Raw genomic sequence first — 24839 nt, forward strand, 5'->3', positions numbered from 1 at the left:
CGGGACAGACTGATTATACTCCACACGACCTCTGGCCCAACCTAAGAGTGGCCTCCACATTCTAAATCTGAGTAGCTCTCCGGCCTGAGAAGTAATGGAAACAACAGATACCCTCTCCAGTTTCAGCTGAACTGTTAGAGAAAGCAGAGACTGAGGGGCACGGGCTGGTTGGTCGGGGGCCACATGGCAGAGCCAGAGTGCTAGCCCTGGCGGCTTCAGGTTGTTGTATGTGGTTATTTTTTGTTAGAGCCTTGGTTGAGTAACTCCAGAGCATCAACTCACTCATGCTTTGAACCTGTGTGATTCTGCCGGAATCTGAGAGAGCGCTTCAGTTAACCGAGGGTCTGGTTTTGCTTGAAGTTGTAGGAGAGCTGGTGGGACACACCGAAAGGATCTCTGGCTTCACATTTTCTCATCATCCTGGCCAATACCACCTCTGCGCCAGCAGCTCCGATGATGGCACCGTGAAAATCTGGGATGTGGAGACAAAAGCAGTTGTGACAGAACATGCACTCCATCAGGTACCAGGGCTTTCCGGTTGGTTTCCCAGCCCTTTCTTGATCTAAGCTAAGGATAGTTTTGCTAGCTCCTCTGTTCAAGGTAACCGTTATAATTAATTCATTATTTAGAATCTTTACTTAATAACATTCAACTGAAAAGCAAAAAAAAAAGAGAGGCAGAGGCATTGCCCGAGATCATTCATCCATTGGTTCCCTTCATGAATGTTCGCATATTTGGACTGGATCAGGGGGAAGCCAGAGGCCTAAGAACCAAACTGATGTCTTCGGTGCAGACAGCAGGAACTGCAGTACTCGAGCTGCCCTCCAGGTGGCACAGGCACCGGAGGCTGAAATCAGAAGGGCAGTGTAAATTCCTGTCAGGGAAGCAAGAGCCTTGAGTGGCATCTGAAATGCTGTGTTTTATTATTTACAGAAGGAACCTTAAGTTGAAAAGGAAACTCAAATATTTTGTGAAACTAGATGCAGAAGTCGGTGAACCATACTTCTTGCAGATAGTTTTATTAAAATGCAACCATGTGGATTCATTAAGGGTTGTCCATGGCTGCTGGAGTCTAAATAGTTACCCCTGAGTTGTTCACATACCAGACTCCTGCCATAAAGGGTAAATGAGTGGCTGAAACTCATTTCTGAACCAGAGACTGGGACATGTCAATATGGAATATGACTAGCATTTCATATCACAAAATCATTCATTCAGAATCCTGACTCCTTTGCTTCTGAGCCAGCTTCCTGCTAATGTGCCTGGAAGGCAGTGGGAAATGGCCCAATGCTTGGGTGCTCTACCGCCTCACTGGATGGAGGTCCTGCTTCCTGACTTCTGCTGGCCCAGCCTTGTCCTGTCTTTGTGACAATTTGGGGAGGGAACCAGTGGATAGCAAATCTCTGTCGCTCTGGCTTTCAAATAAATAAATAAATAAATATTTTTAAAAAAAATTGAATACATAAGCCATATGATTAGGTAACCTTTTAAAAAAATAAAGGAAAAAAATGCATTCAGTCTTCCTAAGAATTTTCATTAAGCTATTAAGAAAAAAAACTAAAATATTCTTTACGTCTGCAATAGTCTAAATTTGAGTCGCTTGGTTAGTATAGTGTTGCTATTCAGAACGTACTAACAATTATTTTAAGGACCTGTAAGGTACCTAACATTATATCATGGTGGTTTGTGAGATGTGTTAAACATTAAGTAAAAATTCAGCACTGACTAATGGAAGACACTTTGTTTTGTTTTGTTCTGAAGCATACAATCTCAGCATTGCACTGGTCTCCTCGAGTAAAGGACTTAATAGTGTCTGGGGATGAAAAGGGAGTAGTTTATTGTTACTGGCTCAACAGGAATGACAGCCAGCACCTCTTTATAGAACCCAGAACAATCTTCTGTCTTACTTGTTCGCCTCATCATGATGATTTAGTAGCCATTGGGTAAGTGCTGTGCCATTGATAGTGATTTTTTCTTTGTTTGTGATTGTATTTTGCATTTACCTTACTCTAGCTCCTGCCTTTATTGCTTGATAGAACCCTTCCACAGGAGGTTGGGGGGCTTACTGCTCAGTGTTCATGGCATCCTTGATCACAGTGATTTCCACATCCTTACTGTCTCCACTTCCCTCTGGTTTTGTTTCCCGATGTCCATGGTTTTGTACCAACCACATTCATCACATCTAAGTCCTCCAATCAGCCTGCAAATGCCTTCTTTCGTCTCTTATTTTATATTATTCTTGGATTAACATTACCTCTGTGAGTGTGGAATAATGCTACTCTGTCTCTCCGGCACTGAGCTATCCTTCTAGACTAGGAAAGTGGGAGGCCTCTAGGGTCTGTCTCCCCATTGAATACCAAAGCTTGGGAAGTGAGCATCCTTCTTCCTCTTACCCCTCTCGTACTTTTCACCCAAAGGTATCCCTCCAGTTTGAAGCCTTTTCATAGGCAATGAGAAAATGTTCCATTCTGTGACTTCTGATGTTCTCATTGAGGTGTAAGTTGCAGTAACTGGGTCAAGTTTCTGATGAATTGGGACTAGATTCAGGATGAAGGTGTTAAAACAGTCATTTCAGAGAATATGAGAATGAATTTATGGAAATGAGTTGCAGATACAGTGTTCAATGCTTTATACTAAGCTTAGGATCAAATAACTACTCAAACTGAGAAAAGAAATGGTCAGATTTACCCAGGTTTGAGGTTTTGCAGAGTTAAATTCCCAGAGGAGGGGAGACAAGGAATATTGTGTATAAGAAGGTGCTTATAATGATGGATCATCAACTCTGTGAGATGGAAGGAGGCAGATGTGGGTGAGTGAGTGAAAACATAGGAGTCTTGTGAAGTGGGCACACTGTCGCAGCTAAGGATCTGGAGAGAGTAAACAGAAGGGTAAAAGACAGGGCTCAGAGAAGCATGAACCAGACTCTGAAAAAAAGAGCAAGGAGTCGCAAGAAGATGTGAAGGAACTGCAGACTAGGACCGATAAGATTAAGTCAGAATGATAAGCTTTTAGGGAATCTCCAAAAGAATGATTATTGATAGAAAACTTGACTAAGACTTGAAAACAACTTGACTTTGTAACAGTTAGACTGCAAGTACCTTGAAGTTAAGGCTTTCACAGATTAACATACTGTGGAATGGCTAATAATGTTGACCTCCACAATGACTACTAAGCTGAAATGCTAATTACAGAGAATATTCTGACTTGGCTTCTTAGTGCTGTTTCTAACTCTTGTTTTTCAGTTACAAGGATGGAATAGTGGTCATAATGGACATCAGTAAGAAAGGAGAAGTGATTCACAGGCTGCGAGGCCATGACGACGAGATCCACTGCATAGCCTGGTGTCCTGTGCCTGGTGAAGACTGTTTATCCCTGGACCAAGAGGAAAATTCAGGTAAAGATGATTTAAGGGAGAGTTCAGTACTCTTCACTCTAAAAGAACAAAGTGCATAGAACTGTATTATTTGGGGACTGGCACCCTGGCATAATAGGCTAAGCCTCCGCCTCAGTACCAGGATCCCATACGGGAGCCAGTGTGTGTCCTGGGTGGCCCCAGCCATTTGGCGAGCTAACCAGCAAGTGGAACATCTCTCTTACTATGTCTCTATTTCTTTCTGTAACTCTGCCTTTCAAATAAAAATTTTTATATAATAAATCTGATTTAAAAAAAGAATTGTATCAGGGCCCGGCACAGCAGCCTAGTGACTAAAATCCTCCCCTTGCACACACTGGGATCCCATATGGGCACCAGTTCTAATACCAGCGGCCCTGCTTCCCATCCAACTCTCTTTCCAGGCTTGTGGCCTGGGAAAGCAGTTGAAGACAGCCAAAAGCTTTGGGACTCTACCTGCGTGGGACACTCAGAAGGATCTCTAGGCTCCTGGCTTTGGATCGGCACAGCTCCGGCCATTGCAGCCACTTGGGGAATGATTCAGCAGACATAGGATCTTCCTCTCTCTCTCACCTCCTCTCAGTATATCTGACTTTCCAATAAAAATAAATAAATCTTGGGCCTGGCACCATAGCCTAGCGGCTAGAGTCCTCGCCTTGAACGTGCCAGGATCCCATATGGGCGCCAGTTCTAATCCCGGAAGCCCCGCTTCCCATCCAGCTCCCTGCTTGTGGCCTGGGAAGGCAGTCGAGGACGGCCCAAAGCTTTGGAACACTGCACCCGCGTGGGAGACCTGGAAGAAGCTCCTGGCTCTTGGCTTAGGATCGGCACAGCTCTGGCCATTGAGGTCACTTGGGGAGTGAACCATCAGACGGAAGATTTTCCTCTCTGTCTTTCTTCCTCTCTGTATATCTGCCTTTCCAATAAAAATAAAATAAATCTTTAAAAAAAAGAACAATAAATCTTAAAAAAGAATTTGTATCTTTTGAATTGCATTTAAAGTTTAGGTTTTACAGTTCAAATAATTATGAAAGAGATTACTACTTTTTAGAAGTGCTTACAAGCTAATTATTCTTTTATAAGTGCATGTTTAATGCATATTGACAAAATATCTCTCTGCTAGAAGAGCCTGAAATTCTCAATGGGAAAGTTACAGCACACACTCCACAGTCAAAGGGCTGCTACTTGGCCACTGGAAGCAAAGATCACACCATTCGGATCTGGAGCTGCTCGAGGGGCAGAGGTAAGACTGGTTTTTAAGATTTCTTTTTTTAAAAACAGAAAAAAAAAAAAAGATTTTTTTCTTGATATAATCTAGTTTGACCCAGAGGAAGCAACAACTTTTTTATGCTGTCCTCTGGTCCCAAGAATGTATCCTCTGTTGGAAGGCAGCTCTGTACCTGTATTTTTTCCAGAAAATTGTTTCTCCCTTTTAGCTTGGGCTAGAACTGTCTGTGCTCTGGGCATCTGGTTGTGGTGTTAAATATAGTTTCTGAAGACAAAGCTGCTGCTTTATTGAAGCGTCATAGTGTGTGTGGAGAACAAGATACTTGTTAGAAGAATAGCAAAGCTGGAACATACATGGCCATGGGAAAGATGTCTAGACGGAGCGTTTCTAGTGCACAGATGCAGAAAGAACACAGAGCCAGCAGAGAAGTGCATGTTGAAGTGAGGAAGCTCACTTGACCCAAATCACGGGGCCCTCAGGATGTAGTTCTCCCAAGCTTCTAACAGATCTCTAACCTTTAGAAATGGAAGAAACTCCAGGCAAACTGGATGTTACCTTCATAGTAATAATAATCTCATCTTTACTGTGGAAAAAGTCACATAAAATATACCACCCTAATCATTTAGTTGTAGACTTGTTATTATTAAATATATCCATAATGGTATACAGCTATTGGCACTGTTCATTTCTAGAACGCTTGTCATCTTGTGAAACTGAAATTATGCCTGCAAAACAGTAAGCCCCTGTCCCCCCTCTCCTCATGGCTCCTGAAATCATATAGTAAATGTGTATGTGTTTTCTTTAATGTCTTTTTGTAGCTTATTTCACTTGCCACAATATCCTCAATCCCTGTTATAACACATCAGAGTTTCTCCTTTCTAAGGTTGAATAATACTCTGACGCACATAATGTGGCACGTTTCACTTATTTATTACGCCATCCACAGACTTGAGCTGCTTCCGAGTGCAGCTACTGTGAATAATGCTGCCGTGAACATGGTATACGCTCAACTTTATTTCAAGCCATGAGCATTTCATTATCTTGGCCAGATGCATTAATGCACAAAAGATGAGTAGCACAATGCTTGGCATGCAGTTCAGACTTGGTAAGTGGTAACAGTTCTGGAAGACAGAACTTAGAGAACTGTGGGCACACTACGGCTAAACCTGATGGGAGCATCAGGCTGAGACTCCCTCCAGAAGCACAGCCTCTGAACCAGGGGTCTCCAATACAGTGACTATAATATACATGTATATTACTTTGAAAAAAAAAGTCTTTTTTAAAGACTTAAACCACAAATGGTACTGTGAACTGCTGATGACTCTGTACATGTAGTTGCACTGTCTTGAGTATCATTAGTCTTTTCTGGATTTATTTATTTATTTGAAAGGCAGAATTACTGAAAGAGAGATCTTGCATCTGCTGGATCACTCCTCGAAGGCCCTCAATGGCCAGAGCTGGGCTAGGCCAAAGCCAGGATCCAGGGGCTTTCTCTGGGTCTCCAAGTCAGTACAGCAGCCCAGGCATTCCGGCCACCCCCCACTGCTTTCCCAAGCACACTAGCAGGGAGCTAGATCAGAAGTGAAGTGGCCAAGATGCAAACTGGCACCCAAAAAGATGCCGGTACTCCAGGCGGCAACTTTGCCCTGCATGTCCGATACTTGCCGCATTAACCTTTTTGATCCACAGGGGTAATGATTTTGAAATTGCCCTTTCTGAAGAGGAGAGGCGGGGGAATAGACCCAACTGTTAAGGAGCGCTTGTGGTTGACCCTCCATTGGCCCAGTAATCAGCCCACACAGCTGGTATCCAGTAGTTTTGGGTAAGTCTGTCTCTGTGTTGCTATGTTTGATGTGTTGTTTTTCTATTTATTGTTGGGGATTCTCAAGGCATCTCTTTGTAGATAATGATGTTAGGATACTAGCCAACACTTAATATTAGTATGAAACATTTAAAGTGGAAAAATCATGATGCCAATATCTGTGCTATCTACTAACAGAGGTGTAAAAGCTTGAACAATAGCCTGGTAGTTAAAAGTGTGGACTCTACAGATGCGCAGAGTTGAATTTCACAAAAAAGCTACTGCTTACCTGTTTTTTGTTCATAAACAAGACCCTTAACCCTGCTGAAGTTCAGGCATGGGAGACAGTAACTATATTTTCCATCCTGGGGTGGTTTTGGCAGCTGCATTAAAAGAAAAAAAAAAATTTTCAGCACTTGCTTCCAAATGCTGGAATTAATAAGTTGATTTAATAGGTAAGTTCTCTGCCTTTACATGAGATGATATAAATAAAGCACTTAGAAATTACCTCAAAATGTTAGGGTTTTGGACCCGGTGGCGTGGCCTAGCGGCTAAAGTCCTCGCCTTGAAAGCCCTGGGATCCCATATGGGCGCCGGTTCTAATCCCGGCAGCTCCACTTCCCATCCAGCTCCCTGCTTGTGGCCTGGAAAAGCAGTTGAGGACAGCCCAATGCATTGGGACCCTACACCCGCGTGGGAGACCTGGAGGAGGTTCCAGGTTCCTGGCTTCGGATCGGCGCGCATCGGCCCGTTGCGGTTCACTTGGGGAGTGAATCATCGGGTGGAAGATCTTCCTCTCTGTCTCTCCTCCTCTGTGTATATCCGGCTGTAATAAAATGAATAAATCTTTAAAAAAAAAAAAAAATTGTTAGGGTTTTGTCTGCCCTACCACCGCCCCAAAGAGGAGAGATCACCTTAAACTTTAGGAACTGTAAGTATGGCAGGCATTTGATAATTAAAGCTGTTAGAAAACTGTGTTAAACAGTAGTCCAAGACATGCACATCATGAAAAAGGATGAAAGTACATATTAGAGTGGCCCTCTCATGTCTGCCCTCCCCACTGCTTAGTGCCCCTCCCTATAGGCAGTGACAAAGTTTGTGTGTATCTCTTCCTGTAGATATTTTGTGCATATTTCAGCAATGTGCAATTTTTCTCTTTTTAAAGGAACAAGGGACAGAAATATTTCTGTAACTGACGGCCCAAACTCCAGCTCCACATACATTGTTCTCCAGTTACCTGAGAAAGAATTAACATCTGTGTTTTTCCTTCCCAGAGGTGAGCTGCTGCTTTGGGATCTCACCCAGTCTTGGAGACGGAGATACACCCTCTTTAGCACGTCATCAGAAGGGCAGAACCACTCAAGAATCGTGTTCAATTTATGTCCTTTACAAACAGAGGATGACAGACAGCTGCTGCTTTCCACATCCATGGACAGAGATGTAAGGGCTGCTTGTCAGCGCTGCATGGCAGTGATTTACAACCCATCAGTCCCCACGCCCCACCCCTGGTTGCAGCTGCAGAGTTCCTCCTGTGACTGATGGGCACTGAATTAGCCCTAGTCGAAAGGGGGTGAGCCCAGAAGAGCCACCAGCATGCTTGTGTGTTCAGGGTGATGGGATCTGGGGGAAGGAATGTGAACAGGGAAGGGTATGTGAGGACATCATGTGTGGTTTTTCCTGCTCCAAAGTTTAGGTAGCAGAATCCTCTGTTCTTAGTGAAATCTTCCCCCACTGAGTCTGAAAAGTCAAGTTTTCTTTACTTTAGAGTCTGATCTTGACTCTTTTTCTAGTAGGCTTGTTTGATAAAACAAGTGACAGTTAAAAACTTTGCACTGTTCCCATATGTGTGATAAGATGTTCTGAGATAGTGTTTCCATTGCTGAGGCTGTCTGTATCCTTACTTAGAGTTTACCTAACGAGTAGGCTTCGAGAGCTATAAAAGAGTGGGAACATCATTACATTTCTGAAAAGTAGGAGGCCTGGGTTCTGATTTATTAATTGTGTGGCCCTGGATTCAGTTGACATTTCTGGGGTTAAATAAAATCTACTGTCCCTTTAAGCTATGTAATTAATTACTAATTTTTTTCCTACAAGACACTTTTTTCTGATTTCTTCCAGACAAGTTAAATTATATCATCCTTCCTCACTCTTTGAGCCAATCCCATTTGAAAACTTTTCCCTGTTTCTTTTCTCTTTTTTCTATTTATTTCCTCACTTTTAATCTCTTCAGGTAAAATGTTGGGACATGGCCACTCTGGAGTGTAGCTGGACCCTGCCCTCCCTTGGTGGATTTGCCTACAGTCTGGCCTTCTCCCCTGTGGACACGGGCTGTTTGGCCATAGGTGTTGGGGATGGCATGATCCGCACATGGAATACACTCTCCATTAAGAACAATTATGATGTGAAAAATTTTTGGCAAGGTGTCAAGTCTAAGGTTACATCGGTAAGGATGCTTTTTTTGAGTTTGTTTTATACATTTTTTTCAAATGAGTAATGTTTTTTCTTAGAAAATACCTCTTTATTCAAATGAATTCTGCTGGGATTCAAAAGTTGTTCAAGGCAGTTTTGGTAAAGTTTGAAACTAGAAAAGAAGGAAACCAGATACCATTATCCCATATTCAGAGTTTAAATGTAATGAATCTTTGTGCAATTCACTCTGTGTTCATGGAAGATATGTTAAGTTATAATCACTTGTTGCAGTGTTGTCAAGTTAGTAAAAATGATAGCATAGATCTCTCTTTGATGTAGAAAGATGTCTGATTCATGAAAAATGAAAACATGGACTACAGATTAGAAAACAGTAAATACAATTTTTTGCTTTGTTTTCCTCTAAAATGTTACAATTGTGGCTGTATAGTCTATACTTAATCTTAGCCAAAATGCTGAGAAGCAATGTGGGTGTTTAGTCTAAAGATAACCAATGTTTATTGATAAAAATGGAAATCTAATAGTATGGAAGTATGGAAAGCACATTTTTTTCCTACCCTGTCCACCACTCCAATCTCCAGCTTGCATAATGAAACCATGTACTGTGCTCCCAAATTTTGTGAATTATTAGAAGAATCATATTTTCAAAATTCCTCTAGAATCTTTTATCACCATTCTATAGTGTTTTGGTCACATCAATTCAATGTTTAGTTCCTTTTTTATTTTTTAATTTTTCTGTCATATATGATGATACTTTTAAAAGAAAAACTGAAAAGCTTATTTTGGCATTAAAAGACTGAATTCCATGCATACGAGGCATCTTTAAGAAGTTCATGGAAAATACATATTCTGAAAAAACCACACATGGATTTCAAAGCATTTTTGTGCACAATTAACTAACATTTCATTACACCTTCCCACAAACATTCTGAGGTATTCTCATATATCTGTGTATTTGTAGACAGACACAAAATTGGTGGATTTGGGAGTGATGATGATTAGACTATGAATAGCTTGTGTTTTATTGAGGATTTTTTTTTTTTTCAATGAGAATTAGAAGAAATTTTCACTTAAATTATTGCAAGATAATGTAAGAACTCACTCTTCTTGTTTATTCTTATTGGAAACTTTTTTGTAGCTATGCTGGCACCCAAACAAGGAAGGCTGCTTAGCTTTTGGAACAGATGATGGAAAAGTGGGATTATATGACACTTACTCCAACAAGTAAGAAATGGGAGATTCCCTTTAGCCCGTTCAACAAAATGTCAGTGATGGACAGCAAAATTCCATGAATGGCTTTTTTGTTTGTTTGTTTGTTTAAAGATTTATTTATTTTATTACAAAGTCAGATATACAGAGAGGAGGAGAGACAGAGAGGAAGATCTTCCACCCGATGATTCACTCCCCAAGTGAGCCGCAACGGGCCGGTGTGCGCCGATCCGATGCTGGGAACCTGGAACCTCTTCCGGGTCTCCCACACGGGTGCAGGGTCCCAAAGCTTTGGGCCGTTTCTCAACTGCTTTCCCAGGCCACAAGCAGGGAGCTGGGTGGGAAGTGGAGCTGCCGGGATTAGAACCGGCGCCCATATGGGATCCCAGGGCTTTCAAGGCGAGGACTTTAGCCGCTAGGCCACGCCGCCGGGCCCCATGAATGGCTTTTTTAAAAAGGCCTTTTATATGGTGGTATTTCAGTATATATGACATTTGGTAACCAACAAAATAAACCATTTGCATTTGTTTTATCCAAGTTTTCAAGCATATATTTTAGCATTGTAAGACTACTACAAAGAATGTTGTGTAGCTTCTATGTAGATTCACCAATTAACCTTGTCATATTCTTAGTTTTACGTTACTTTGTCTAAAACATGTAAAACAAAGTTATACATAGCATGGTACTTCTTAACAGTTCTCAAAATAAGGACATTCTTCCATATAACCATTTCCTAATCGCACATTAACAGTAACTTCATAGTATGATCTAACGTGTATAATACAAAGATACTTGAAAAAGTTCATGAAAATGCATATTTTTTTAAAATACAGATTTCAGAAACTTCACACAAAAGCAAAGTTATCTTTTAATTCTACTTGTGTGTGAACTTTTTGAATTACCTTCATTTTATGGCTCATTTTAGGTTTCTTGAACATAGCTGCTCTTTTGAGTCCCAGATTCTCTGCTTCCAGTGCATCTTCTTGCAAATGTCCCTAATAAGACAGCAAAGATGGCCTGGGTGCTTGAACTCCTGGGATGGAGTTCCTGGGCCTTGGTTTCTGCTTAGTCCAGTCTGGTTGTGGCAGGCACATGGGTAGTGAGCCAGAACTCTGCCTTTTAAATTAATACATACATACTTTTTTTTTTTTTTTTTTTTTTTAAGAAAAACCTGCTTATTCTATTTCTTTAAGCCAAAGAAAGAGTTCATTGCCTGGTTTATTCTATACATAAATTAATGGCCAGCTTAATCATAGTTCTTGAATTCTAAAGTCATACAAGGAATATATTTACATTAAAAGTAATAACAGTGCAGACCTTTTTTCCCATCATTATCACCATGATGACCTTACAAAGTGTTCTCTAGGGCCTGGCGGCGTGGCCTAGCGGCTAAAGTCCTCACCTTGAACGCCCCGGGATCCCATATGGGCGCTGGTTCTGGTCCCGGCAGCTCCACTTCCCATCCAGCTCCCTGCTTGTGGCCTGGGAAAGCAGTCGAAGACGACCCAAAGCTTTGGGACCCTGCACCCGCATGGGAGACCCGGAGGAGGTTCCAGGTTCCCGGCTTCGGATTGGCGCGCACCGGCCCGTTGCGGCTCACTTGGGGAGTGAATCATCGGGTGGAAGATCTTCCTCTCTATCTCTCCTCCTCTCTGTATATCTGACTTTGTAATAAAATAAATAAATCTTTAAACAAAAAAAGACATGATCAAAAACCTTACCAATCTGTCCACCCTGAAATCTTTCAGTCTAAGAATGGTGTGTTAGTCACTCCAGTTAAATCTAAAAATGACTTCTGATCTCCATGAATATAAAATAAGTTGAATGCTCTTGGATGGTAATGATAAATGCTTGGAAATAACACTATTTCTGGACTCAGTGGCATGCATCTTCTGAATTGAAACAGCTCCTTTTCTTAAGTTATGATAACCTTTACAATTCTGTGTAACTACAGTAATATTAGAGCATTTGACACTTAACTGAAGTAGGCCTTTCAGAGGAAGAGATGAGGAGAATTATCCTAAACTGGCTGGATAGGCGGGAGTAGCATTTTTTTTTTCTGACTGAATGTAAAGTATATTTAGGACACAGTCATCTTGGTATTAGAAATCATTGCATGGTTTAAGTGTTTATTAGCAAATCAATAGAGAAAGACACTGTTAAATTATTTTTGTCTAATAGAAGCTATATAGTAGGGATCTTTCAGAAAAAAAGATGATCGGTTTTCCATTAAGCAACTTTGTGTTTGCCCCCTGCTCCCATAGACCTCCACAGATTTCTAGCACATATCATAAGAAGACCGTGTACACCCTGGCCTGGGGGCCACCAGTACCCTCTGTGTCGCTCGGTAAGCGTCTGAATTATTCTGTTAACAAATAGGAGGGTACTCCCTTTCCTTCCGTATAATCTTGGGATATTAAAGCTGGCAGGAGTCCTAAGTGTTCTAGTGCAGTGACTGCTTCAAGGATCTATTAAAGGAGTGTGGCCAGTGATGATTGATTTCTTCTTCCCTTTAGTTACATTTGGCCCAATTACCTGATTCAGCACCTCAGCATTTTTTTCTCTTATATCAATATAGATAAATAGTTAAGAAAAGTTTGCCAGATACTTTTTGTTTTATACGTTAATTTAAAAACATGGGGACATCTTGGCTTTCCAAAGGAATTGGAGCACTAAGAGAGGATAAATCCTGTAAGTTTTTTGGGACTCTTGTTGTACAACAGACATCTATTAGAAACTAGCCTTGTGTGCCAGCACTAGTGAAAAAAAAAAACTTGCTCCCAAAGAAATCTCTGTTTTGAGGACAACTCCATGTATGTAGTCTTAGGAACTTCGCAGTTCCATATCTGCTCAAGAGTGTAGTACTCGTTTCTGGAAGAAAAAAATACTCCAAAGCTTTGATTTGAGAACATATTATGTTTGTTCTCTGATTCCAGCTTTAGTACTTCTATCATTTTGAATGCCTAAAGGTGAAAGGAAGCATTTTACATCATAGAAATTAACACAGAAATGATACGCCTTTTGACTTCCAACTGTGTTCGAATGGAAAGAATAGTGACTATACTCCAACACGGACAACACAGAGTATGATATGGTCACTGTAGCCATGTATAAGCTGTTAAACTAACATAAACCTTGTTTCTGATCACATACAGGAGGAGAGGGAGACAGACCCTCTCTAACTTTATACAGCTGTGGAGGGGAAGGGATTGTCCTGCAGCACAACCCCTGGAAGCTCAGTGGCGAAGCTTCTGACATCAACAAACTCATCAGGGACACCAATTCCATCAAAGTGAGTCCTCTCTTGATCTTCTACATCTCATGTTCCTCTAGGCTTCACAGCTTTCACATGAAATGCAGATACACATCATGCTAAATCTGATTCCTTAAATAGAAGGCTGTGAGGGAATTTGTGGAATAAAAGCCTGTATCTTAGGAGTCTTTGTCCTGTAAAGCAAATATCTTAATTCCTCCTTCTTCCTCACCCTCCCATCCCCAAAATTTGTCTCGTTTGCATGGTGACCGCATGGTGATTTGTTACAAACCTTCAGACCCTAAATGTAAGGCTTCCTTTTTATGCGGCATAAATGACGTTAAGACCTGGTGTTCGAGTGCAGCTGCAGTGTTGTGCTTCAGAAAGAACTGGCCTTTTAATATCATAGTGAAATCAGTTCACATTTACTCTAAAACTCCCAAAGTACTACGAATAATTCCTTACAGCCTTTGTCCAAAGCACCTCATTAATCACAATTGCTTTACCATCTGTCAGTAAACTGTAAAGTTAAACCATAAGAACAGATTTCTTATCCTTTCAAATTAGCCATTTTTTAATGCAGATCATCTGAGAGTGACTAGCCTTAAAGTGACATTTAATCATACATTTAATTATATTTACTGATTATATTCCTTCATTTTCATAGTATCTGAACATTAACATTAAGCAGAGAATGAAGGAGACAGACTTACTGTTCCTAACTACCTTCTAGGGGTACGGCAGCTAAGAGAGGGATGAAAGGTTCAGGCAAACAATCTGGGCTTTTGGAAATAGAACTTTGGAAACCCTTCCCACAGTAGCTGACAACGCTGTGGCCGTGCATGAGGTGTGCTACAGAGCGAGCTAGAGAGCAGCAGCATTTAAAAGGCAGGGGAAACCAGATCCTGGGAAAGAAACTGGAGGAATACGGATGAAACAAGGAGTCCGAGTCCGTATGGCTTTCATCAAGAAACATGACCCACTAGTTGTCAAAGCTGATCTGTATATCTCCTTCATTATTGTGGAATACAATATTTTGGATTATGTTTTTTTAAAATGTTTAAATGTTATAGAACTTTAGTATTAGCCTCTTCAACCTCATAAGAAATTACAACATTTGTCATTAGCAATCCTTGATTCATGGTGTACAATATTTACAAGAGTGGCTGTTAAAGAGAACATTTTTAAACTAGGAATTTTTTCTCATGCTGTCATCATTGACTTAAGCTGTGTTGGGAAAAGGATACTGTTTACAGTCAAGATCGCTTGTTTTGCTTTCTAGTACAAATTGCCTGTACACACAGAGATCAGCTGGAAACCAGATGGCAAAATCCTGGCTCTTGGCAATGAAGATGGGTATGTGTTTGCATCTTCAAAACAGAAAAAAAAAATTGTAACTGCATGTCTATTTGGTCAGAAGCTGGCTAAAGGTAACTATAACGTTAGTTGGGGCAGCTCCGCTATCTTCAGTACTGGTTGATCATTGTATTTTGACTGATGCAGGAACTCTACATCTTGGAGAGCTGTGGAACTGTTCGGATATTTTGGATCCAGAAAGGATGTTTGCCCATGCTGTGTTTTGGCTGGTCTGTGACTCCAGGATGCTCAGCTCCTGCATCAAACTGCACCAGTCATACTCTTTAAAGCCTAGGCGGAAATGCTTTTTACATCTCATAATGTTGTGTCCAGTGTTAGTATAAATTTGTTGGTTCATTAATTTGGTTAGCTTCTTTATTACCATTTATTGTAGCTACAAATATCTGAGAAATACAACCTTCTAGCGATCATTAAACTTTTTAAAAGCTGAACATAACTTCTTTTGGAAAACAACTTCAGTATTTGGTTTTGATGAGAAAATGACCTTTATAGTAGCAGAGACTGATGCACTGGAGGAGACGCCTGCACTGTGTTGTCTTATCCGTATTTCTTACCTTGCTGTGTTTCTCGTTCCAGATCAATAGAAATATTTCAGTTTCCCAACCTGAAACTCATCTGCACCATCCAGCAGCATCACAAACTTGTGAATACGATCAGCTGGCATCACGAGCATGGCAGCCAGCCAGAGCTGAGCTACCTGATGGCCTCCGGCTCTAACAACGCAGTCATTTATGTGCACAATCTGAAGACTGTTATAGGTAAGTTGATCCTGTGGGCACTGTTGTCATCTCTTCACCTACATTTATTCTAATCTTTTTATTTTTTTACTTCATTATTAACATCAAAATAAATACTATTTTACTGGGTCTTTTTTCCCTGCTTTCCAAAGTGATTTTTTTTTACATGACAAAAATGTTAACTTACAAGGTGCCTGGTCCCCCATAATCCAATGCCTTGTTACTAACGAATGTTACTAGTTTGCTACATGTTCTATCCAGAATTTTTAAGGTATTTATTAGTCTACAGATATGTTTTATGTTAACGAAAAGGTTTGTGCTTTTGTGTACTTTAAAAAAAAAGACTTTTTTTTTTTTTTTTAATTTGAAAGGCAGGTTTACAGAGAAAGATATCTTCAGTCACTGGTTCACTTCCCAAATGGCCACAAGGGCCAGAGCTGGATCAGTCCAAAGTCAGGACCGGGAGCTCTCTCTGGGTCTCCCACATGGGTTCCAGGGCCCAGGGATTTTAACAATTTTTGCTTCTTTCCCAGGCACATTACAGTAAGCTGTATCAGAAGTGCAGCAGCAGGACTTGAACCAGCTCCAATCTGGGATGGTGGCAATACAGAAAGAAACCTAACTTACTATGCCCACAGCATCGGTCCCACTTTTATGTTGTTTCAAGAGAAAAGCTTTCAGTGCTTAGATTTAAAAAAAAAAAAATCACTATATAAATAGAAATACCATTTCATAGCAATAGATGCTCTTACCAATGAATATAGTGATTCATGTGAGTCAAGTAATTAAATAATAAAGGAGTGTTTACCACAAAAAAAAAAATTAAAAAAAAAAAACAGAAATATCTGTGCCATTTGTAATTTTTCTTACATATTTTGGGGGCCGATGTGGTGGCAATCCTTCACCTGCAGTGTCAGCCTCCCATGAGTGCCAGTTCAAGTGCCAGCTGCTCCACTTCCTGATCTGGGTCCCTGCTTCTGGCCTGGGAAAGAAGCAGAGGATGGCTCAAGTCCTTGGGCAGCTTCCACCACGTGGGAATCAAGGCAGAAGCTCCTGTCCCCTGGCTTGGGATCAGGCTTCAGCTGTGTATCTTGGGCATCTTTTTTGCTAGTACATGAAGATCAGTCTTACTGCCATTAACAAATACCTGTTTGGGGCCCAGCGTGGTGGCCTAGTGGCTAAAGTCCTTGAATTGAATGTACCAGGATCCCAAATGGGCACCGGTTCTAATCCTGGCGGCCCCGCTTCCCATCCAGCTCCCTGCTTGTGTCCTGGGAAAGCAGTCGAGGTTGGCCCACAGCCTTGGGACTTTGCACGCGTGTGGGAGACCTAGAAGAGCTCCTGGCTCCTGGCTCCAGATTGGCTCAGCTCCAGCCGTTGTGGTCACTTGGGGAGTGAATCATCAGACAGAAAGATCTTCTCCTCTCTATCTGCCTTTCCAATAAAAATAAAGAAATTTTTTTTTAAAAAAAGATTTTATTATTATTGGAAAGCTGGATATACAGAGAGGAGGAGAGACAGAGAGGAAGATCTTCCATCTGATGTTTCACTCCCCAAGTGAGCTGCAACGGGCCGGTGCGCGCCGATCCGAAGCCAGGAACCAAGAACCTCCTCTGGGTCTCCCACGCGGGTGCAGGGTCCCAAAGCTTTGGGCCGTCCTCGACTGCTTTCCCAGGCCACAAGCAGGGAGCTGGATGGGAAGTGGAGGTGCCCGGATTAGAACTGGCGCCCATATGGGATCCCGGGGCGTTCAAGGCGAGGACTTTAGCCGCTAGGCCACGCCGCCGGGCCCAAAATAAAGAAATATTTAAAACAACAACAACAAATATCGGTTTGGTCCATCATGTATATGTATCCTTCCCACAACTGAGTAATATTTATTTAAATTTGTTTGCAATTTAAATAATATTATAAAAAATAGCCTTGTATACATATAACCACAAAAGTGAATGAAGTTATACAAAATCTCTAGAAGTGGAATTGGTAAGTGAAGGGTTGCAGACATTTAAAATGTAGTTTTTTTAAAAATGTAGTTTTTGTAGTAGTTACTACTTTAAAAATGTTACTAGTTTATATTCCTTTCAACACTATTGGAGCATCATATATGTGCATGTAGGACATGCCCCATTTCCTTGTTTAATTGCATTTAATCTTACAGTCTTAGGTTTTGTTATTTTTGTTTAGCCTATGATTAACTTGAGAACTATAAACGCTTTCCAGCTTCTTTAAGCCAGAGAGCTAGCGTGCAGTGGTGCTTGGATTCCATACTGGATGTCATACTGTCTTACTGCACGGCCTGCATGTCTTCTAGCAAGTACTGCTCTCTACATATAAGCTAACTTTTACAAGTGTATGTAACTGAGTCAGGAAAGAACCTTAAACTTGATAGAAGAGCCCTCCCTCCCCCCCACCACTTTTTTTTAACATACAGGAAGTTGGAATCTTTTTTTCTGCTTTATATGTAGAGATTATGATCCAACACTGAACTGTTTTCAGAGTGCTGCAAAGTACATGTTCTCAGCCATTGTATAAATAGATACTTTTAGTTTCCCTGTAACTAATTATCAGCACTTTTCTGAGAATCCTATCAGTGTTTCTCTTGAGCAAGCAATGTATATAGACACATTTTTCTGGTAACAAATAGCAGGCAATGTGTAATGAGCCGTTTAGAAAGCTAGTACTGGCCTGTGATTGCTACTAAGATTCTAAATTAATCATCCACTTTGGCAAATGACATTAACTTCACTGTAATAACAGTGTGGATCTCTGCCAACTACTGTGGCACTACTACCCTGATTTTTTTTTTAGTTAAGTAATCTATTAAGTAGGAAACAAAGGAATAAAATTGCTAGAATCGATTTCATTTAATTTTTTCTCTTATTATTTTACAATAAGATGTAGAAGAAAGTTCTAAGAATAGTATAAGAAACCCACTCATCTTTCCCAGATTCAACAATTTTTCACATTTTGTTCCATCTGCTTTATTCTGAAATGGAGAGTATATAATTTCCAAACTGGTTGAGATGGTGTTGTATATATTATAACCCCCTTCCATACCTGTAAAGTTTCTGTATTTTATGACAGCGATATTCCCTTACATAACCATGCCATCATTAACCTCAGTAAATTTAAAGTATGGTGATTTAATCTCCCATCTGTGTTCTGGTTTGCAAGTTGACCCAGTGGTGTACTTTTTCACCAACACAAGAACCTGTCCAGGATCACATTTTGTTATCTCTCTCTAGTCTCCTTTAATATTAAACAATTTGTCTGCCTTTTTAAAACAATTATACTTGACATTTTTGAAGACTGCAAGCCAGTTCTTACATAGGTGCTTCCTCATTTGAATTTGTTATCTTCTCATATTAAAATTTAGATTATATAGTTTTACCTAGAATACCATATGTGTAATGATCTGTCTTTTTTGATATTCTCCTTTTTGCTGCTTTTAGAAAGAATTAACTGTTGCTAACACTTCATAAATTTGGTCTGTGTACAAGTTACTGTGTGTGTGCCCGAGTCTTACGATGAAACGGTATTTGCCTAGCTAAGACAAAATCTTGACTTACACCATGTTAATACCTTTTTTATTGTTGTTGTTGTTAGTAATGGCAATGATATCCTCCCCTTGCCTTTTAGAGAGCAATCCCGAGTCACCAATAACCATCACAGAACCCTACCGGACTCTCTCTGGGCACACAGCCAAGATCACCAGACTGGCATGGAGCCCGCATCACGATGGAAGGCTGGTATCTGCTTCCTACGATGGTACAGCCCAGGTACTGCTGTGTCCCTGACTGTGGCTGCTGCACTGTTTGCTCTGTCATCTCCCATCCCACCAAACGTGGGCATCTTTTCCTTCCCTCACTGCCGTCTTCTACAGAATGAAAGTAGTTGGGTTTTACTGTGCTTATCTGAGCCCTCTGCAGGCTTAGGCTGGGTTTCCTTACCTAGATGAAAGTTTACATATTTATAGGAGCTGTCATTTTTACAGATTTCATTCTGACATGAGAAACTCAATTGAAGTAAAAAGTACTCCTGCCTGTTCAAACAGATTGTTAGTAAATCACAAGAAGGATTTTGAGTTGCAAAAGATTCATAAGTCAGAAACCTCCAAGTTTAAAAAATACAGAAGAAATGGAAAGCCAGAACTAAGAGACAGAAGTTTTAAAGCCAAAATAGACGCTGGGAGCTGGGAAGTAATGTCTGTGGTGGGCATCTGTTGAGTTTTAACTGGGAACCACAAACATCTGCCTTCTGTGACATGGTCACTGGGATAATTCAGGAAACAGCAAGAAAACTGATCATTTTGTCCAGGAACTTGGGAACCAAAAACATTACCCCAGTTCTTAAATTAGGAATTGGTTTTATTTTTTTCATGACCAGAACACTAAACCAAAAAAATCACAAAGCACTGATTGGAAGCCCATTTATAGTCAACTCCATAGCAAAGTGTATATCCCAAAGCACATAAGCATCTCCAAGCAATAATACTGTCTGAAACTGAGCTCCTTCAGAAACTTTGAGGTCATGGGAGGAACACTTTAAAAACATATACCCAAAATGATGGAATAACTGGTAGCTGTCTATTTAGTCACGTGCCTTTTGGTGTTAGGTATGGGATGCCCTCCGGGAAGAGCCACTCTGCAACTTCCGAGGACATCGAGGTCGGTTGCTGTGCGTGGCTTGGTGCCCCCTAGATCCTGACTGCATCTACTCAGGGGCAGATGACTTCTGCGTGTACAAATGGCTCACTTCCATGCAAGATCATTCCCGCCCTCCTCAAGGTCAGTCTGCACCTGCAGTGCCTAAAATGTGCACTGAGGTGGTTTTATCACTTCCTCCAATAGCTGAGTTGATGAAGGTGCAACTTTAAAGACATTCAAGTAGGACAGCAAAATCAAAAGGGCAGCTACTGGAGCCTAGGTGGCACCCATGAAAACCTAAAGGCAACAACAGCCAAATTGTGTTGTGCACACCTATCCCCAAATAGCATTCTGCATTCGTAGGGTCTGAGGTTTATCAAAGAAACTGCTGATTCCAGAGTGGGATGTGGAAAATACAAGATGAGTTCAGACTGCATCATCTTTAGCCAGAAGAGAAAGAAACACTTAAAACGGAAATAGGGCCTGGCATGGTAGCCTACTGACTAAAGTCCTTGCCTTGCATTCACTGGGATCCCACTTGGGCACCGGTTCATATCCGGTTTCTCCTGTTCCCTTCCAGCTCCCCTCCCTGCTTGTGTCCTGGGAAAGCAGTGGAGGATGGCCCAAGGCATTGGGATCCTGCACCCGAGTGGGAGACCTACAAGAAGCTCTTGGCTCCTGGCTCTGGATTCACTCATCTCTGGCCATTGTGGCCACTTATGGAGTGAACCACTGAACAGAAGATCTTTCTCTGTCTTTCCTTCTCTCTTCAGATTTGACTTTCCAATAAAGATAAATCTTTTTTTAAAAACAATACACAAATTAAAGAGAGAAGCCAGCTTGAATAGCTCCCAAGGTCCAAATCTGAGACAGTCTGACCTTCAATATCAGTGATGGCAGAATTCCACTTCGGACTACAAAAAATTAACTGGTACCAGACTTGCCTATCTGTCATAAACAACTACAAATTTATTGAAAGAAATAAATGTTTTCATGAAGCTTTGCATAAGAATGCCAATAGCAGCTTTACCTGTGAAGAAAATAGGAACAAAGTAACATGTTCATCAGCAGATAAGTTAACAAAGTGTGATACAGTGTTACAGTGAAATTCTGTTCAGAAATTTAAAAAAAAATAAAACAACTGATACAGCCTCAAAAAACATGCCAGTAGGAGCAAACAACAGAAGTATAAAATTTTATTTACAGGAAATCGAGAATAAGCAAAAGAGTATATGGGTTTTATTTTAACTTATATCTCAATAAAAGTTATTTTAATATAAGCAAAGAGGATGGGTATCGTGGCACAAGATGTTAAACCTCCACTTGGCAACACTCTCATCCCATTTAGTTGTACCTGAGTCCCAGCTACTCCATGCTTCCTGATGCACTTGGAAAGCCACTGCCTCCCGTGTGGGAGATGTGAGTGGAGCTCAGGCTCCTGGCTTCAGGCTGGCCCGTTTTTGCAGCCATTTAGGGAATGAACCATCAGATAGAATATTAAAAGTAAACAAATAATAGCAACGCGCTATAAGCCACTGTGAGAGTCGATGAGTCCATATAGACATAAATTGTTGAGAGCACCAGCTCTTCCTTACAGTGAATGCAGAGGGAACAGTGGAGTAAGGTCACCATCCATTCACAGTAATAAGCTGTAATCAAGAAATGTCAAATGTAGTAGATGCAGATGCTCAGTGACTAAATAGGAAGAAACTTTCAGATTATAACCTTCAAAACATCCCCTTAATCAACTCATCAAAGTGAGCCAAACCATGATACAAATAAAAATTGTAGCTACTCCTAGGTTGTCCTGAGATGAACAAACAGATGAACATTCTGTGTATTCCAGCTGAAATGCACAACCTTAATGTAATGAAAAACGTCAGGCTGACCCAAACTGAGAGGAATTCACAAAAATAACTCTTAGAGTGTTTGTAAGCATCAGGTAATGAAAGCCAAAGAAAAAGCAAGCAGGTGTTCCAGAGCACCAAAGGCAGTGTGTCTCTGTAGGAGATCCCTGGGGCAGCTTGCAGGCTCGATGGAGTGTGCACGGTCACTGTGGGAGCTTATCTGTTCATTTCCCAATTTCACCAACTGTGTGAGTGAAGCCAGAAAACACATTCACTTGCTAGGAAACATACTCAATTATTCATGTGTATGGTTTAGCAGAATGCCAGAAGGGTTTGGTTAACATTGTCATAAATGGAAAACTCAGGGGGAAAAGGAAACAGGAGTTACAAGGGATTAGAAGTGGCCACTTACTAGAGTGCTTTAATTTAACAAAGAATATTTAGTTTATTTTACTATGGTTCCTACAGGAAAGAAAAGTATTGAATTAGAGAAAAAACGACTCTCTCAACCTAAACCAAAGCCTAAAAAGAAGAAAAAGCCCAACTTAAGAGGACCTGTAAAGCAGGAATTATTGGACGGCACTGAAGAAGAAAGCCTGAAGGAGAACCTGGAGCCTGTGGAGAATGGCGTGTCAGACCAAGAAGGGGAGGAGGAAGCCCAGGAGCCAGAACCGCCCAGGAGCCTCGGTTCAGAGGGTATGCATCTTGGCGTTCACAAACTCCCACTTCTCAACTTCTAAACCTTGAAATATTCTTGATGGATTTTTTAAGGCTTTATTTAGTTTTCTTATTTAAAACACTTTTGAAATGTTAAAAGGAATCTACTAGATGACTGGGATTTTAGCTCTGGAAGCAGTAAAATGCTGTAAAAAAAAATAAATTAGTGACTTTTCCGGGGCCAAACCAGGGGACAAAAGCAAAGCAAGAGTGGTAGGCCCATGGAAACTTACAGGGAAAAGTTCTGCACTGTGATGATGACCACATTTACTGAAGCCACCATCTCAGTATGTCTGACCCAGAAGCTGGCACCTCAGTGAGGCATTACAACTTACCTCCCCTTTTGCCCAGATTTTGATCCTGGGTTTCTGTGTTCTCACACAAAAACACATATGAGTAGTAGCTAGGTTCTTCTAGTCAGTTAAGCGATGGTGACAAATCTCAGATTTCTCACAAAACAGTGCTGTATCATTAATTTCCACTCATGCAGTCTATTTCTAGTTTGAAGAGAAAAGCTGTTACTGAATAGACTTTTAGCACTTTTATTAGTTTGCATGTTTATCTTCAATACTTTGTGCTCTGGCTGTTAAAATGAATGATTTAAGTAGCAAATAAATAAACAGAAGCAGTTCCTGATATGCTTAAGTTTAAAACAAATGCTTTTAATATGGCAGAATTGAAAAGGCCAAAATATATGGTACAGAGGTACCCTGACCTAGTCCATCCTGAGGATGCCTGCTGGGTCCATGGTCAGGATAAAGAAAGAGCTAAAAGCTTACCTAATTGATAACAGGCTCAGCAAGATACCTTTCTACAGGAATGTCCTTTATCACTATAGATCAAACAGCTAGGTTTTTAAAAATAAGTAATAGTTTGAGTGCACAGGATTTTAATTCCATATTGTATACACTCAGTCTTCTCTATTAGTTGAATGATTCCTTGTTTATATAATCAAATCTGTAGTTAGTACTTTGTGATCCAGATATCTAAAAAGTGTTCTGTCACCTGAGCAAAGTTGGGGAACCTGTGAGAGGCTCAAAGCTTTGGTTTTTCTTAGCTAGTCAAATAAAGTGCGGTAGAAATGGAATAAAGCCAGCTTTTAAGGTGTGGAAGGGAAGACCACCCCCACTTCCTTGGCAAAGCATGTTTTGCTAACAGATAAAATTGTATTGGTAGGCCTGGTATAGCTTTTAACTTTTAAATTGTTCTTATTCCAAACTCTTTTTTTTGCCTCACACTGTAGTTTCCAGAGAGCCAGCTGTCTGCACCTCAGTGTCCTCGGGCAATGAAAAGTCTAAAGGTGCCATAATTAACAAAATCTCCTTCCTGAAAAAGGAGCCACCTAAAGAGAAGCCAGGTTGGTATCTCATGACTGGAATATTTTGTTGGAGTGTACTAAAACATGATGTGCAGCTGTGAACTGAGAAGCATACAGAGTTTGTTTGTCTAGGCTTTAACTATTGCAGGCATCATTTTGATAACGTTTCAGTTTGGGGTTGAGCCTTTGAATGCTTCTTTAGCAGCTCATGATGTGTTTTGCCACTGTTGACACTACTTCCTAAATGTAAGCCAGGGCATCTCTGAGTGTACCGTGAGCACTGTCCCCGCTGGTGGATTTGAACACGTCTGTATTGCAGGAGGAGCTTCCTGTGCCCTCCAGGTCACTCCATTTTGGATTTTTAATCAGCTGTTCTTCAAATGGTTTGTAATTCATTACATTTCAGAAGCCTTGATCAAAAAAAAGAAAGCTCGGTCCATGCTGCCCCTGAGCACAAGCCTGGATCACAGACCCAAAGAGGAGCTGCACCATGACTGCTTGGTTCTGGCGACGGCAAAACATTCCAAAGGTACCAGCTACATTTCTTTGCTCTATCCAGGGTTTCCTGGAGACTGACGTAGGAAGGGTGCTTTCTTACTTCTTGAATGAATGAGCAAACTAAATTTGTTACATATACTTCAATTCTTTTCCAGCCTTCCTCCCCACGTGCATTCCCATATTCTGCTGGCAGACTCCCCGTTTTGACCTATCGTCAACACTGCCCAGTGCTCTGAGAGGTAGCTCTGTGCTAGCAGCCACCTACATGCCAGAATTGGGATGCTGGCTTATTTATCCTGCCACAGCCTGTCCCCTACTCAACAGTATATTTATGTAGAAAATTGTTTTTTCTTGCCAGCGTGGTACAGCTAGTAAAGCCACCACCTGTGA

General features: G+C 41.0%; 1 protein-coding gene across 1 annotated transcript in view; it reads left to right on the forward strand.

Moving 5' to 3' along the window:
- The window catches only part of GEMIN5 (gem nuclear organelle associated protein 5), a 38001-nt gene that overhangs the window by 658 nt on the left and 12504 nt on the right, over nt 1-24839 (forward strand). Inside the window, exons 2-18 of the mRNA XM_058677558.1 lie at nt 361-521; nt 1762-1943; nt 3243-3394; nt 4515-4634; nt 6309-6441; nt 7695-7860; nt 8651-8863; nt 9986-10071; nt 12321-12403; nt 13212-13348; nt 14592-14665; nt 15263-15444; nt 19063-19202; nt 20039-20210; nt 22385-22612; nt 23877-23990; nt 24358-24480. Of these exons, the coding sequence (XP_058533541.1) occupies nt 361-521; nt 1762-1943; nt 3243-3394; nt 4515-4634; nt 6309-6441; nt 7695-7860; nt 8651-8863; nt 9986-10071; nt 12321-12403; nt 13212-13348; nt 14592-14665; nt 15263-15444; nt 19063-19202; nt 20039-20210; nt 22385-22612; nt 23877-23990; nt 24358-24480 (2466 nt within the window). The remainder of the gene's footprint in view (nt 1-360; nt 522-1761; nt 1944-3242; nt 3395-4514; nt 4635-6308; nt 6442-7694; nt 7861-8650; nt 8864-9985; nt 10072-12320; nt 12404-13211; nt 13349-14591; nt 14666-15262; nt 15445-19062; nt 19203-20038; nt 20211-22384; nt 22613-23876; nt 23991-24357; nt 24481-24839) is intronic.

Source organism: Ochotona princeps, chromosome 19 (genome assembly GCF_030435755.1).
Source record: "Ochotona princeps isolate mOchPri1 chromosome 19, mOchPri1.hap1, whole genome shotgun sequence".
Lineage (NCBI taxonomy): Eukaryota > Metazoa > Chordata > Mammalia > Lagomorpha > Ochotonidae > Ochotona > Ochotona princeps.